This window comes from Microcebus murinus, chromosome 16, assembly GCF_040939455.1.
Source record: "Microcebus murinus isolate Inina chromosome 16, M.murinus_Inina_mat1.0, whole genome shotgun sequence".
Taxonomy (NCBI): Eukaryota; Metazoa; Chordata; class Mammalia; order Primates; family Cheirogaleidae; genus Microcebus; species Microcebus murinus.
Window position 1 is genome coordinate 11,119,203 of NC_134119.1, and position 17,225 is coordinate 11,136,427.

Genomic DNA, 17,225 nt, shown 5'->3' on the forward strand with positions numbered 1-17,225 from the left:
GTCAGACAGCCAGGCAGGACACCCAAGCCCAGAGGGAAACCTAGTCACAACGTCCCTGACAGTCAAACGGGGACTCCCAAGCCAGGTGATGTTTCCAAGGACAAGACTTAAGGCTGCATCAGAAATATCTAAGCTCCAGTAATTCCTGCCCCTCCTCCCTTCCTAAAGACCTTTCCAAATAGACCAAATAGAGACTTTTTACATATAAATTAACCGCTTTATTGAATATCAATAAACTGTACATGTTAACTATACAAAACGTTTCCATACAAAATGTTTGCAATATAAATACCAGTGTACCTTTAAAAATGTAAACATCTTCCTCCCAGGCCCACCTGTCAGGCCCCCAAAATAGTTCTGGGAGACACATCAGTCAGGCCAGAGTGCCCCACTTGGGCCCCAACAAGTGATGGCCATTACTCACAGTCCCTTTTGAGACATTGTTAAATTGCCTGTGAAACAGGTGCTACCATGACAAACAGGAGGCTGAAATAGCTGCCCAGGCCCAGGGGCATCTCAGGGTCTAGACACGAGGACACGACGAGGTGTCCAGACTGCCCCTGCTGGCCCCGTGGACACACCTGGGGGCGGATTATTGCATAGTTAGTCACACCTCTTGGAGGGTGGCCTGAGGGTTCCTTGGGCAGGCAGGGGGGGAAGGGGAGCAGGGTCCCCTGAGTCAGTCTGTTGGCTTTTGTCCTGTAGCTCGAAGCAGCTGTATCCAATAGCTCTGGATACACAAACCCACACAGAAAGGCCAACCCAAGAATGCTCGAGAGCAGTGGCTGCCAGGAAGCGTCTCTGTTGCAAGCTGCTCTCCCATGAGCCATCCACAGAAAAATGGCCACTTTGAAAGGCCGCCTTTGGAGCCCACTGAGGCACCCGAGCAGAGAGAAGAGAGCCAGAAAATGGCCTTCAAAGTCACGTGGGGCTGACACAGCTGGGAGTGGAGCACTCAGAAGGGAATTCCGCGGCCGTGAGAAGGATGCAGGCTCCCTCCTTCTGGAGCTGGGGAGGCTGCTTGGGGGGGCGGGCACGGAGAGGAGAAAGGAGCCTCTGGGGTCAGCGGGGCCCTCCTGAGCAGCCTGACTCTTGGTGCTTGTGGAGCAGGGACATGCGGGAGAAGGTTCGAGAGCAAGCCTGGCACTGGTACTTCTTGATATCCGAATGGGTCTGCAGGTGCGCCCGCAGGTTGGAGCGGTCGGCGAAGGCTCGGCTGCAGTGGGGGCAGGAGAAGGGCTTCTCGCCTAGGAGAGAAAGACAGAGGGGCTGAGTCAGGCGCAGCCGAACAGCTGTCGGTGATGGGCCTTCCCCCACACAGCCTCAGCCCTGGAAGAATCCTGTGACCACAGAAAAACCAGGCCCTGGTGAAACACACATCTAGTGTCCAAAGGCCTGGATTTGACTGGGAGCTCTGCTGCTTCCCACTTTGCAACTTCAGGCAAGTTGTTTGGCTTCTCTAAGCCTCTATTTTCTCACCTGTAAAATGGGCCTGTTCATATCCCACTCAGGAGTTGGTAATTGAGAGAAGGCAGGATAAAGTACTGTCCACACCACGAGGGACCTGGGACAGACTCAGTAATGATGGCTGAGCACTTTTACTGATGGATCCTGCAGTCATTTGATCCTACTGTGGTCCTCATGTTAGAGATGGTAAGACTGAGCCACACAGTAGCATGTTCAGGGTCACCCAGCAGGGACGCCACAGCCCTAATTTTAACCACTGCACATGTAGCCTGTAAAGAGAGGCTGTGGTTGGTGTTCCTTATTATCAGTCCTCGATTTACTTTGTCTGGGGACAAAGCTTAAGAGTCGGCCTTAAGAGGCCTCCCCACCCCCACCTGGAGCTGGCTGGGCCACTCCCCTGGGCCTGGCCAGCAGCCTGCTTCCCCCATTAGCCTATAGCAGGTAATCCCAAATCTCCCTGTCGTCCTTCAATCAGACTGAGAGTCCCATAGGGCAGGGGCTCCCCCCACCAGGCTACAGAAACCTGTGGCCCTGACAAACCATCTGCCTAGCCAGGCCTGTGTTAGAGAAAGCCTTGCACATAGAGCTGTGTACATAGTAAGTGCTCAATAAGTGCATGCAGAATAAGTCTGTTAAACAAAAAGTGGCCGGACACGGTGGCTCACGCCTGTAATCCTAGCACTCTGGTAGGCCGAGGCGGCTGGATTGCTCGAGGTCAGGAGTTTGAAACCAGCCTGAGCAAGAGCGAGACCCCATCTCTACTATAAATAGAAAGAAATTAATTGGCCAACTAATATATATAGAAAAAAATTAGCCGGGCATGGTGGCACATGCCTGTAGTCCCAGCTACGTGGGAGGCTGAGGCAGAAGGATTGCTTGAGCCCAGGAGTTTGAGGTTGCTGTGAGCTAGGCTGATGCCACGGCACTCACTCTAGCCTGGGCAACAAAGCAAGACTCTGTCTCAAAAAAAAAAACAAAAAACCACCAAAAAGCCTCAGAGAAGCCTGACCCCTCATTCAGGCCTTTTAACAATCACTGCTCCAACCAAAAGGGTATAGTTTCAAAAACACTGACAACCCTGTTTTGTTTTTCCTTTGAGATATAGCATTTTCTGGAATAAAAAGTCATAATAGAGCTCTTGCCATGTGCCAGACACTATTCTATAATACCAAATATCCTTTTTCAAAAACTACAATTCGCTTAACCTCCCACGCCCAGCCTGATGTGCCCCCAGGCCACGGCCCACCTGCTAAATCCCCAAGCCAGACTTGAAGAGCCTCCTGGGGCCTGGGGCACTGCGCTGGGCCGGGGGTGGGAGGGGGGCCACAGGCTGGGCTTGGGGGACACATGCACCTAACAGGTATTTACTGAGCACCTGTGAGCCAGGCTGGGCTGTCTCACTGGACAGATATATGAGGAAACATGCCATACCACAGGGTAGGGGACCTAGTCACAGGATGGGGAAAGGGAAGCCTGAGTACTTCTCTCATTCATTATTAAGCACCCTCTGCATGCCAGGCCTTAAGGGTTTGATGATTGCATTCTACAAGGTCTTCCCCACATGAATGAGGAAGTTCAGTTCTTCATTCGCACGCTCCCTGGTGAACTAAGCGCTGACTATGCAGGTCCAGAAAGGGGCTGGGGTCCAACTGTAAGATGGGGGTGTGATGGCACCCCCCTCCTAGGGCCATGGGTGACGCCCCTCCCACATAGCAAGTGCTCAAAGTGTAATTAGACATAAACCTGAACACAGCAGGAAGGAGACATATAGGACATACTGGGGTTGAGGGGCCGTGTGCACGAGGAGCGCAGACACCCCCGCCCTTACAGGTCCCCTGCCCCCCAGATGCCTTCATGGAGCTCCCAGCAAGTGTGAAATCGGCACCAGGCCGGCGGGGACAAAGGCCGCCGAGGGGGGCACTGTACATGCGATACCCCGGATTAAAGGGGCCTGCCACGCAGTGGGCCGGCAGCTGCAGCCCGGAACAGGTGCTGGGCACCGCTGCCCCGTGCACCTGCTCCACCCCTCCCGGCCCCCACCCACTGGGCCCGCCATTAAGGCACACAATGGGAGTCAATGGGGACAGCAATAGGGTTTTTGTGTCTGAACCATGCCTTTACATTAAAATAATGTCCGGATGAGAGGGGAGAGAGGCCCAGGAGGCACAGGAGGGCACCCTGAGGGCTTCAACTCTCCCAAAGAGCCCCATTAGCTGGGCTGGCACCCAGGAATCCAGGCAATGGGATGTGTTAAAATCAGGGCCATTTTTCACAAAGTAAGAGAAATGGGCGTCTTAAGTCAAGTAATAACGATACCAACAAAGCCTGCAAAATGCCAGGTCTCCCAAACCACTTCCCTGAAGGATCCTCAGCACTCAGGTCAGCCGCTGGGCCAGAAAATGGCACACTCAAGTCTCCAACCTGGCCAGGTGAGCCCAGGGCCAGGGGCCACAACCCTCGAACCCTCTCCAAAGAGCAGCCCGACAACCGTGGCCTCCACCATGCAAGTTCCAAAAAGTTATTTTCTCCCTTTCCAGAAAGTTTTCTACACATTTAGTATTATGTTTTGAAACACCCAAGATGTGACTGTGTTTTCTGCCAGCAAACATGTTCTCTGGTCTGCGTGATAGGATTGAGTGGGGGTGAGGAGAGCAGACCCAAGAACCAAAATGGTTACAGCAAGTTTCTATAAAGTGATTAACAATCTTTATACCCACCCTTTAAACGTGTCCTACCATAATCCTCTGCACTCAGAGAGGTTAAATACCTTGCCCAAGGTCACACAGCATGGAAGCAGAGCGAATAAACTACCACTTTTGTTGAGAGCTTATGTACCAAGCACTTTGCCAGGTGCTTCCTATACACATTCTTCCACTTAGCCTGTACAGAAACCCCCCAACGTGACTTACACTCATTTTAAAAGATGGGGAAACTGAGGCTTGGAGAGATGAACAATCAGCCCAAAGTTTGAGAAAGTTCTCAAAGCAGGATTCAGGGCCAGGTAGGGGGTTTAAACAACATCCTGTCTGGCTAGGGTGGGGGTGGGCGGGGAAAGGTGGGGCAGGGTGGGCCCCTTCACACCTGGCCATAGCAGCCAGGTGTTGGTTGCACCTTTCCCATATCTGACTCCAGCCCATTTGGCTGAGAAAGTGAGACTTCAGAGACCTGTAAAGGTATCTACTTTGCCCATCTCCTTAGCTGATGAAGGAATGTTTCTGCCAAACATCTCCAGAGAGTGAGGCCCCTGAACTTGAGCTAGGAGACTCAGCACCTCAGTGTCCACAACTTTGAAAATGAGAACAGCAAACCCAGACTCACAAAAGCCGACAGAGAAAGCAGTGGGGACGGTGAGCAGGGCGGCGGCCTGCAGGGGCACTCACCGGTGTGGGTCCGGACATGGCCCTGCAGCAGCCAGGGCCTGGAGAAGGCCTTCCCGCAGGTCCCGCAGACGCAGGGCAGTGTGTGGCTTCGGATATGCATCTTGAGGGCGCCCAGGCTGAGGTATTCCTTGTTGCAGTATTTGCAGTTGAAAGCCTTTCGAGACTGGGGGTCTTTGGCCTCAGAGAGCCGGACCAGCTGCTTGGGGACTTGGCCCAAGCCTGGGAAGACAGCGTAGGCCTCAGCCTCCAGGGAAGAGGCTGAAGTGGAGGAGAAGGACGAAGGAGCCGGTGAAGGTGGGCTGGGGGGCTGGGAGCCTTTCCCGCTGTCCTCATCTGACAGTGAGGTCAGCTCTGCCACCTTGGGGCTCTCCTGGGGCCGAAAGGAGGCCCACCCAATTGGCTGGGCCTGGGGCGCCAGGAGAGAGTCCCAGATGAGCGTGGGCAGTGAAGCCGTTGGGTTGAGGATCTCCGGAGGTGGGATGGCTGCCAGCAGGTGGGCCTGGTCATAGGGCTGCTGGAAGGTAAACTCTGAGAGGAGAAAGAAAGAAAAGAGCTGGGTCAGGCGTTAATTAGATCACTCAGTCAGTCAACAAACATTAGCCCACTGCTGCCCAGGTGCTGAGCGGGGCTGGCTCTCAATACTTATTAGATAAATAAAATCCTGAGCAGGACACACCAGGTTCCTGCCCTTGCACAGCCTGCTCCTCACCCAGGTCACCCAACCTGAGCCGCTTACAGGAAGGGCCCCCGCACTCTCCAGTCCCAGCTTAAGGGACTCATTCCCAGGTCTACCCCCTCCGGAGTCCCCCAAGTCCCCAGCCTGAAGCTAGAGCCCCCCAGTTATCCCAGCCCCCAATCTCCCCAGCTCGTGAGCCACCACCCTGCCCCAATCCCCCTCCCCAGACAGCGCATCTCCCAACCCCTCCCCCCAAGCCTCTGGACTCCGGACCCTTCTCCGCCACCGGGCCGGAGGGCTCTCCGGGCACAGCCGCCGCCTCCCCTTCCCACTCCCGGAGCCCGCCCGCCCGCCGCGGCCGGCTACAACGTCCCCCTCAGCCCCGGCCCACTGCCCGCTCCACAGCCCTGCCCCAGCCGCCCGACCCGGGGTCTGGACCTGGACCCCCTGTCCCCGTCGCCCTCGCCCCGCGGTTCTCCACAAAAGGTCCTCTGACTCGATTTTGGCCCAGGCCCATCTCCACAGACGCCCCCACGCCGCCTTCGCCTGTCCCCCCGAACCCCGCCCCAGCGGCCGGCACCCCTCCGCGCACCTAGGTTAGAGTCTTGCAGCTCGCTATAGTTGGGCTTCCGGCGGGGGTCGGAGGGCTTCCTGACCAGGAAAGAGCGCGGCATGGTGGCTGAAGCAGCCGAGGTCGCCGGGTCGCGCAGGGGTCGCAGGAGGCTCCACTCGCGAGGCCGTACCGCGGCGCTGTGAGTAGAGACCCGCCGCCAACACCTTTAAATAGTCCAGATGGGGCGGGAGGCGGGGCTCTGGGAACCACGCCCCTTTGTCACCTCCGCGCCAATCAGAGGCGCGCCTTCGCCGAAGGCCACGCCCCGAGCAGGTGCGCCGAAGGCTGGCGGAGCTCGCGCCGCGTGGCGCTGGGAGCCGGGGCTGGGGCCCCTCTGAGGCCCGGCAGCGAGCGCAGCCCGGGTCGCCCCTGAGCGGGCTGTCGGGGGAGGGACGCCGGGAGCAGCGAGCCCCCCACGAGGTGGGACCCTGCGGGCCGCCGCGCGCCTGCCTACTCAGCGCCCCGTGGTCGGAGCGCCTCTGGCGCCCCCTGGCGCCGCTGCGCCGCCCGTCCGGACACCCGACCTCCCGAAACCCGCCTCCGCCCCGGGCCTGGGCTGGGGGCGGAAATTTCCGCGGCCCGGCTGGCGCCGGGAGCACTAACGAGGGAAATGCACCCGCTGGGGAGAAGGCGTGGAAATGGACACCCTCGCGTGGCTGGCGGCGGTGTGAAAACCCACAGCCTTTTTGCAAAGCAGCCTGGCATCATCTAGCGAGATGCATTCGTTCCTGCACTTTGCAAACGTCTACCGAGCGCCCGCTACGTGCCAGGCACGGTTCCCGGAGCTGGGGACACAGCCCTGAACAAAACACTCAGGGCCTCTGCCGAGGGGCAGCTCCGGGTCCGGTGGGGGAGACAGACGAAGTAAACACACGGTTATAGTGCAAAGGGAAGTGTGCTCTGACGGAGAGACAGGACGCTGTGACAGTCGACAGGAGGCAGTCACCTGAACAAGGGTGGGGACGGGTCGGAGGTGACTTCCCGGAGGAAGTGAAGAAATATCAAGGGGGAAGGCCCAAGGTGACAATCAATAATTACTTCAGAGAAACTAAGAGCAGCCCCCGGCCAGCAGGGTCGGATTTGTCCGGCCTCCAGCGCCTCAGGGGAGCGTGGACTTCGCCGCGAGGCCAGTGTGGAGCCGCGGCAGGGCTTTCAGTGGAGGAGAGAGCTGTGCAGAGCTCCGTTGAAAAGGGCCCGCGAGGCAGGCGGGGGAGAGGAGCAGAGAGGCCGGGCTGCGGGCGGCCTGCTCGCCTCTCTGAGGGCGTCTCTCCTGTGTGGAGAGGATTTGACCGGCTCCACAGCCGACGCTGACTGAAGGCACCAGGGAGGGACAGCTGTAGCCCAGCCCTGCCCGCTGTGTGGCAGGCCAGGCCAGGGGACTGGGCACAGAAGTACATCCCTTGGGTCGGCCGTACTTGCTTCCACCTGTGAGCCAAGGACTAGGAAACCTATGTCCCCACTCACCAACTACAAGGCAGGGACTATTGTCTGCTCGGGTCACTAGGTGCTGGGGGCAACGGCTGTGAGCAAAAGCAACCTCCCCTCATTCTAGCTGTGGGGGTGGGCCGAGGGAGACAGGCACTAGGTGGTCACTACCACAAATACACCCCCTCCATGTCAGTCCCCGGCTGATCACGAGTCTCCACCCGAAGCCAGAGGCAGCAATCAGACCACTCTGTCTGCCCCGAACCCTCCTCCCCTATGCCTGTCTCGGAGTAAAACCAAAGTCCTCACCCTGGCCAAGGGGCCCTGCTGCTGTGCCCCTGCGAGTCTAGAGCCTCTCTCCCTCCCCTGAGCTCAGCGATCCCGCTCCCGGCCTCCTGCTGTTCCTCCAAGTCCTGCCCCTTTCCCGCCACAAGATCCTGGCACCTGCCCTTCCTTTCGCCCTAAGTCTCTCTTCTAGATCTTCACCTGGCTAGCTTCTTTTCATTCTCTGTTTCAGCGACAACTCCACCAACTGCTCAGCCTCACTGGTAATGAGAGAAATGCAAATTAAAACCACAGTGAAAAAAATTACAAAATTAAAAAAAGCTCACAGTGAGATACCATTTCATGCCCATCAGAAGGACAAAAAAAAAAGAAAAAATCTTGGGCTGGGCGTGGTGGCTCACGCCTGTAATCCTAGCACTCTGGGAGGCTGAGGCAAGCGGATTGCTCGAGGTCAGGAGTTCAAAACCAGCCTGAGCAAGAGCAAGACCCCGTTTCTACTATAAATAGAAATTAATTGGCCAACTAATATATATATATATATATATATAATTAGCCGGGCACGGTGGCGCATGCCTGTAGTCCCAGCTACTCGGGAGGCTGAGGCAGGAGGATCGCTTGAGCCCAGGAGTTTGAGGTTGCTGTGAGCTGGGCTGACACCACGGCACTCACTCTAGCCTGGGCAACAAAGTGAGACTCTGTCTCAAAAAAAACCCAAAAAAATCTCGTCAGTGTCAAGTATTGATGAGGCTATGAGTGTCAATGGGCGTAGCCACTTTGGAAAAGTTTGGCATTAGCTAGATGACTTTCCTCTCCCAGCAAGTCTGTCCGGGCCAATTCTATCCCAAAGGTTCTTACTCCTAGCAGTGTATTAGATTCCCTTAGGGAATTCCCTTAGGGAACAGTTAAAACACCTAATCCTGGGCCCCACCCTCACAAACATCCTGATTCAATTAGTCGGTCTGGGAGGGACCTCTAGCATCAGCATATTTTAAAACTCCCTCCGGTGATTCTAATGAGCAAGGAACGTTAAGAACTGCTGCCCAGCCTCGAACCCAGGAGAAACAAACGGGAATATTCATTGCACCCTGGTTCCTAATACCAAAAACTGGATACAATCCAAGTGCTTATATCACCAGTAGAATGGATTAATAAACCGTGGCACAATACTGTACTATAAGGGAATACCATACAGCAATAAAAATGAACAACCCCTAACAATGGGCTTGGTGCCAAAAAATAATTAAAACATTTAACAATTAAACATTAAAACATTTAACTCTGCAACAACAGGGGTCAATCTCAAAAACAGAATGTTAAGCAAAAGTCACAAATGCAAACAATTAGCTGGATTTACATAAGGCTCAAAGAGCAGGCAGACTAAACCCTATATTGGTTAGGAATGTATGTGGAAGTGGCAAAACTAGGAAGAAAAGAAAGGAAATGTTTAGTACACAATTCTTATTTATTTATTTATTTTTTTGAGACAGAGTCTCACTCTGTTGCCCCTGGCTAGAGTGCCGTGGCGTCAGCCTAGCCCACAGCAACCTCAAACGCCTGGGCTCAAGCCATCCTCCGGTTTCAGCCTCCCTAGTAGCTGGGACTACAGGCACGGGCCACCATGCCCGGCTAATTTTTTCTATTTTTAGTAAAGACGGGGTCTCGCTCTCGCTGGGGCTGGTTTTAAACTCCTGAGCTCAAGCAATCCAGCCGCCTCGGCCTCCCAGAGTGCTAGGATTACAGGCGTGAGCCACCACGCCCGGCCTTAGTACACAATTCTTAAGAATGGCAGGGGTGGGGTAAAGAGAGGGTGCACATGGAGCTTCTAGAATTCTGGTAATGTTCTGTTTCCTAGGCAGGGAGGAATCTTTATTATTACACAGACAAAACACGCTGGAGTACGAATGATATATTTAATACAAAAACATTTAAGTTGCCTCCTTAAGGGAGCCCTCCCTGATCACCGAGGCCAAAGAAGGACCCCATGCACCCCCCAACACCCACTTCCGTCGTCTATCAAAGCACGTAGTGGAGCCTAGAATCAAATATTATACTTGTTGAAAGACTGATTTCCGCTCCACCTCTTCCCGGCTGGGTCACCCTGGGCCAGTTACCTAGCCTCTGTGGGCCTCAGTTTCCTCAACTGTAAAGAGTGGGCGGCTCCTATCTCCTGGGGACGGCGAGCGGGTAAACCAGGGCACACAGTGCCTGGCCCGGCTGTCCGGCTGTCCGTTCTCTTTCGACCGCCCGTGCAAATGCTGGAGGGAGGGCCGGGGGAGGGCACCGGTGACAAAGAGGGCGGGCCATCCTGGGGTCCGCGCCCCCCGGCCGGCCCGCCTCCTCCCCGGGGGCAGCGGCGGAGACCACGAGGGGGCGGAGGTTTGGGGGGGCCCGCGCCGCGGACCGGCTCCCCAGTGTGCGGCCCCGCGCCCAGGAGAAGGCGCGGGCCGCCTCGCAGGGGAAAGCGAGGTGACACTTTTAATACTGTGGTGTCTGGTCCTCCCGGAAATGAGCGCCCTCTGCGGCCCGGGCTGCAGCGGCCCCGGCCGGCCAGGCCCTCCCGCCCGCGCGGCCGCCTTGGGCTCAGGGGCGCGGTCCCCCGGCGCCCTCTGCCGGCCACGGCGCCTCCCTGCGGCCGTCGCGGGGTGTGGGCGCACACGCCTTTCAGGCGGGTGAAAACGGGCACGACGACCTTGGAGGGCAATTGGGGACGCTCTACTGTGACCAGAAAGGCTTCTGGAAGGAAGACAAATGTGATCCGATGCCTGCATTTCCTACAGGTGCCCACCCCCCAACTAAACGTAAAACCAATAACTAAAAAATGTGATTTACAATCAATGAAAGAAGAAGGTCTTCCTCCATCCCAGACCTCCTTTTCCCTCCCCAAAGGCAACTATTTTTCTGGGATGCTAAGACGGGAGGGTCACTGGAGGCCAGGAGTTTGAGACCCTCTCTCTCTAAAAAAAAAAAACTTAGCAATTAGCCGGGCGTGGTGCCGCTCCCCTGTAGTCAGCTATTCGGGAGGTTGAGGCAGGAGGACTGCTTGAGACCAGAGGAGTTCGAGACTGCAGTGAGCTATGAGTATGCCACTGCTGACCAGGCTGGGTGACAGAATGAGACACTATCTCTAAAATAAATAAATAAACAAACAAAGGGAACTATTTTTTACCAGTGTCTTGTATGACCTTCCAAAGATAGCCTTTATTTTATTTTTTTTTTTATTTTTTTTTTTTTTATTTATTTATTTTTTTTTTTTTTGAGACAGAGTCTCGCTTTGTTGCCCAGGCTAGAGTGAGTGCCGTGGCGTCAGCCTAGCTCACAGCAACCTCAAACTCCTGGGCTCAAGCGATCCTTCTGTCTCAGCCTCCCAAGTAGCTGGGACCACAGGCATGTGCCACCATGCCCGGCTAATTTTTTCTATATTTGTTAGTTGGCCAATTAATTTCTTTCTATTTATAGTAGAGACAGGGTCCCGCTCTTGCTCAGGCTGGTTTCGAACTCCTGACCTCGAGCAATCCGCCCGCCTCGGCCTCCCAGAGAGCTAGGATTACAGGCGTGAGCCACCGCGCCCGGCCCAAAGATAGCCTTTATATAGACAAGGAGATAAATATGTATGCATATATTAATATGCACACCACTTTGTATACCACAAACGAGAACCTCCACACTAGCCTACACCTTGCTATAACAATATTCAGTGCTTTGAAAATCTTTCCATATCATAACATGCAGCTCCCTTCATTTTTGCAGCCCTGCAGAATTTTTCATTCTCTAGATTATACCATACTCATACAATTTACCTAACAAGGGAACTCGTGATGGGCATTTAGGTTAGATTACGATTTTTTGCTGCTACAAATAATGTGGTAATTTCAATGACTGACCTACACACACATCTTTGCACTCCAGGTCAAATGGTATGTTATATAAAATGTTGATACATTTGCCCAAATGTCCTCCAAAAAGGTTAAACTAAATTATATTCCCACCAGCAGGGAGTCGAGGGCCTCTTTTCAAAACTTGGCCAACACAGGGTGTTTTCTAACTTTTTTATCCTTGTCCATCTGACAAGGGAAAGTGAGATGATCTTGTTGCAATTTACATTTCTCATGAGTTAGGTGGAACATTTTTTTCATGTACTCCAAAGCCATTTCTGTTTCTCTGTGGCTTTTTCTTTTTTCTTTTTTTTTAAGACAGAGTCTCACTCTGTTGCCCGGGCTAGAGTGCCGTGGCATCGGCCTACCTCACAGCAACCTCAAACTCCTGGGCTCAAGCGATCCTTCTGCCTCAGCCTCCCAAGTAGCTGGGACTACAGGCATGCGCCACCATGCCTGCCTAAGCCTCCCAGAGTGCTAGGATTACAGGCATGAGCTACCTGGCTCGGCCCTCTCTGTGTTCTTAACTATTCCTGCATGTCCCTTGGTACCAAGTTGATGAAGATCTTATTTTTTTTTAATATTGAATGTCCTTTCAATGAATGAACTTAATTTCTTTTTTCTGCTTTGTCCACATTTCATTTCGAAATGAGCTTTTTTTTTTGTTGTTGTTGCCCAGGCTAGAGTGCCATGGCTTCAGCCTAGCTCACAGCAACCTCAAACTCCTAGACTCAAGCCATCCTTCTGCCTCAGCTTCCTAAGTAGCTCAGTAGGTGGCACAGGCATGCACCACCATGCCCAGCTTATTTTTGCTATACTTTTTTAGTTGGCCAATTAATTTCTTTCTATTTTTAGTAGAGACGGGGTCTCACTCTTGCTCAGGCTGGTTTCGAACTCCTGACCTTGAGCAATCCTCCTGCCTCGGCCTCCCAGAGTGCTAAGATTACAGGCCTGAGCCACCATGCCCAGCCTCAAAATGAACTTTTCTTTTTTATAATTTTTAATTTTATATATATATTTTCTTTTTTTTGTTTTCTTTAACATTAACATATGCAGCTGATAAAAAATGAACTTCTTAATTTCTAAGGGTTCTTTGTTCATTAGGCTACTGTGCCCTGTTGATTAGATCATCAATCAGTTAATGAATGGATCAGGAGTTGAAGAGTTAATCTTGACCAGGAGGAAGATATTGTCCATGGAAAGTACAATGAATGAGTCAAGGCTCAACTTCCACCTTCATACTTGGTTTAAAAAACAAAGCCTCTTCCAAAGTTTCACACTTGCCTCAAAACAAGCAGTGAGTCAAAGCAGTGAGTCAGCCTTGGGCCTTACCCAGCAGGTCCTCCGTGAAGGAATCAAAGTGACCATTCCAGGATAAATTGCTTCCAAGCACACTCTGGGTCAGGGTCTGAGTTTGTTGGGTGTGGCCCGGAGCTGGAGGCTCAGAGATAAGATGTACAAGCCTTTCATCCCCTTTTACTGAGCACCTGCAGTTTGCCAGGCTCAGTGTGTCCCTATACCATCCTCCTGCCTCGGCCTCCCAAAGTCCTGGGATTACAGGCATGAGTCACCACACCTGGCCCCTCCCATTTGAACATTTCTGATTTTATTTATTTATTTTCTTTTTTTGAGACAGAGTATTGCTCTGTTACCCAGGCTAGAGTGTTGTGGCATCAGCCTAGCTCACAGCAACCTCAAACTCCTGGCCTTAAGCGATCCTTCTGTCTCAACCTCCCAAGTAGCTGGGACTACAGGCATGTGCCACCATGCCCAGCTAATTTTTTCTATATATTTTTAGTTGTCCAGCTAATTTCTTTCTATTTTTAGTACAGATGGGGTCTCACTTTTGCTCAGGCTGGTCTTAAACTCCTGACCTTGAGTGATCCTCCTGCCTCAGCCTCCCAGAGTGCTAGGATTACAGGGGTGAACCACCATGCCCGGCCAACATTTCTGATTTTAAAAAATAGTGCCAGGCACGGTAGCTCACGCCTGTAATCCCATCACTTCAGGAGGCTGAGGTAGGAGGATCACTTGAGCCCAGGAGTTCAAGACTAGCCTGGGCAACATAGCAAGATCTTGCCTTTACAAAAAATGTTTTTTCAAAATTTAGGTGGGCTTGGTGGCATGCACCTGTAGTCCCAGCTACTGGGGAGCCTGAGGCAGGAGGATCGCCCAGGAGTTCCAAGCTGCAGTGAGCTGTCACCACACCACTGCACTCCAGCCTGGGCAGCAGAGCGAGATCCTGTCTCAAAAAACAAAAAAAAGGAAATGTTCAAATGGGGTTTAGAAAATTGTGGTCTGTTTTTCATATTTTTTGAATCATATTGAATACATTTAACACCTGTAATAGATACACACAAATTACTGCAGAGCAAAAAGCGTGGAGTACAGCCTCGCCCTGCCACCACTGGTCGTGTGACCCTAGAGAAGTCCCTTCCCTTCACCTGTAACCACACCCAGGTCAGGAGCTGGAACCTTGATAGCCACCTCTGAAGACAAACACATACCCTCACAGAGAGTAACCCCTATCCTGACTTCACCTTGCTTTTCTCACTTATCTCGGAGATATTTTAATAGATAGGGTTGCCAGATAAAAATACAGATGCCCAATTACATTTGAATTTCAGATAAAAAACAAACAAGTTTTTAGGATAAGGCACACTTATACTTTTTATTTAAAATTCAAATATAATGGGCCTCTGGTGGTTTTATTTGTTGAATCTGGCAGCCCTATTGGGAGATTGGCTGCTATCAGCATTTCCAGGACAAGCCATAACCAGTCTCCTGTTGATGGGCAATTAGGTTGTTTCCCATCTTTTTGCTTTCCAGGAACAATGGCTCCAGAAAATCCTTGCACAAAGGACTCCGACCTCATCTTCAATTGTATCTGTAGGGTGTGTTCCTAAAAGTTGCTTAGTCACTTTCCTGCCTGGATTCCTGTGGCCAGGAAGATGGGGACCCCAAGGCTCAGAGGAATTCTTTCTCAGTCTCTCTGGGGAGTAGCTCCCCTTCTCTGTTCCAATCTCGGTCATGACCTTACTCTTTCTCGGCTCCATTTCTGTGTCTTTCCCTCTCTCTCTCTGTCTCTTGGGGTGTCTCCTTCTGACTTGCATGTCTCTCTCTCTCTGTCTCTCCTTGGATGTGTCTATTTCTTTATCTCCCCAGACTCTGCCTGTCTCTGTCTCTCTCTTTTGAGCCAGCAGCTCTGCATGCAAAATCGCCAGTTGACGAAGATGCACCTGTAAGGGTGCTCACTCCAGCACAGTCCCTAACAGTCAAACCAGAGACAACCGCAACATCCATTAGTTCATAAAGTGCGCTCAGCCCTTACCAGGAAGCACCGTGCAGCCGTTCATAATAACACATGTTAACTTGGAGAGATGCTGGCGGATACCACGGAGTGAAAAACACAGGTTGTAGACAGGAAGTAAAGCATTCCCCACTTTTAGTATCAACCAAAAATATGGTGACTCAAGAACCGGTAAGAATTCCACTCTTGGCCGGGCGCGGTGGCTCACGCCTGTAATCCTAGCACTCTGCAAGGCTGAAGCAGGAGGATCGCTCAAGGTCAGGATTTCAAAACCAGCCTGAGCAAGAGTGAGACCCCGTCTCTACTGAAAAATGCAAAGAAATTAATTGGACAGCTAAAAATATATAGTAAAAGTTAGCCGGGCATGGTGGCGCATGCCTGTAGTCCCAGCTACTCAGGAGGCTGAGGCAGCAGGATTGCTTGAGCCCAGGAGTTTGAGGTTGCTGTGAGCTAGGCTGACGCCACGGCACTCACTCTAGCCCGGGCAACAGAGTGTGACTCTGTCTCAAAAAAAAAAAAGAATTCCACTCTTTACTTTTTTTTTTTTTTTTTTTTTTAAGAAAAGAAAAGAAAAGAAAGAAAGGAAAGAAATAAAGCAAGGAAGGGAAGGGGGAGGAAAGGAAAGGAAGAAAAGAAAAGGGGGGAGGAAAGGAAAGGAAGAAAAGGAAGGAAGGAAGGAAGGAAGGAAGGAAGGAAGGAAGGAAGGAAGGAAGGGAGGGAGGGAGGGAGGGAGGGAGGGAGGGAGGGAGGGAGGGAGGGAGGGAAAGAAAGAAAACCACTCTTTATTATTATTATTATTTTTTTTTGAGAGTCTCGCTTGTTGACCAGGCTAGAGTGAGTACCCTGGCGTCAGCCTAGCTCACAGCAACCTCAAACTCCTGGGCTCAAGCAATCCTGCTGTCTCAGCCTCCCGAGTAGCTGGGACTACAGGCATGCGCCACCATGCCCGGCTAATATTTTTTATATATATATATTAGTTGGCCAATTAATTTCTTTCTATTTATAGTAGAGACAGGGTCTTGCTCTTGCTCAGGCTGGTTTTGAACTCCTGACCTCGAGCAATCCGCCCGCCTCAGCCTCCCAGAGTGCTAGGATTACAGGCGTGAGCCACCGCGCCCGGCTTAAGAATTCCACTCTTGACTGTCCCAGTTGTTTGTGGAGGGAGGGAGGGAGGAGTGGTTTCCATCTTCTTTATATTTTTCTTCCCTACCTGTTATTGTTTTGAAAACCGAGGAGCATTATAATGTTTTCAAATTTCAAATTATTAATCTTTTTTTATTCTTTTTTCACCAAGTCCTGATGACATTGAAGAGCATAATTTTTAATATTGTGCATATTTGCTTTATTATATCTTATTTCTGTGTTTGTATGTACATATGCATTTATACACACATAACACTATTTTTTTCTGAGCCATCTGACAGTGGATTGGAGACATCATGCCTCGTTACCTCTGAACTCCTCCCTGCATATCTGCTAAGAACATGGATGTTTTGTTAGGTACCTGTGCCTTAGTTATCAAAATCAGGAAATCTAACATCGATAAAATACAATTACTTACTCCACGGCCCATGCTGGCCCAACACCGTCCTTCATGGCAGCCCCTGCAGCGCCAAGGACCCACGCCAGGATCCTGCAGCTTTGCAGCTAGTTGTCGACCTCTTTAACTTCCTTTAATCTGACCTTGACCTTTTGGAAGAGTTCGGTCTGTTTTGTAGAATGTCCCTCGGTTTGGATTTGCCTGCTGTTTCCGTATGATTATACTCAGGTTCTTGTTTTTTTGCCGGGAACCACAGGAGTGGTGTTGTGTCTTCACGGTGTGTCATCAAGTCACCTATGATTTGTCCCATTATCTGTAATACTTTCATCACTTGGTTAAGGTGGCGTCTGCTAGGTTTCTCCGCTGCAAAGTTGCTAATTTTCCTTTTGTATATAATGCGTGGGGAGATCACGTGAGATCATGTAAACAGTCTAGATCGGCGGTCCCCAAACTCTTTGGCACCAGGGACCATTTTCATGCAAGACAATTTTCCACAGACCGGGGAGGAGGAGAAGATGGGTTTGGGATGATTTAAGCACATAACGTTTATTGTGCACTTTTATTTTTATTATTTTTACATTGTAATGTATAATGAAATAATACAATTCACCATAGGTTGGGGACCCCTGGTCTAAATGACATTTATAGTCGGGAAAG

The 17,225-nt window shown here is 51.7% G+C and overlaps 1 protein-coding gene across 1 annotated transcript; it reads right to left on the reverse strand.

The window, feature by feature from the left end:
* Window positions 1-201: 201 nt before the first annotated feature.
* Window positions 202-6,275, reverse strand: SNAI1 (snail family transcriptional repressor 1). Its single transcript, XM_012766161.2, has 3 exons — window positions 6,116-6,275; window positions 4,848-5,375; window positions 202-1,247 (listed from the first exon to the last, which is right to left on the reverse strand). Exons 1-3 carry the CDS (start codon window positions 6,195-6,197, stop codon window positions 1,063-1,065), a joined length of 795 nt encoding a protein of 264 aa, XP_012621615.1. The 5' UTR covers window positions 6,198-6,275; the 3' UTR covers window positions 202-1,062.
* Between the last annotated feature and the right edge of the window lie 10,950 nt (window positions 6,276-17,225).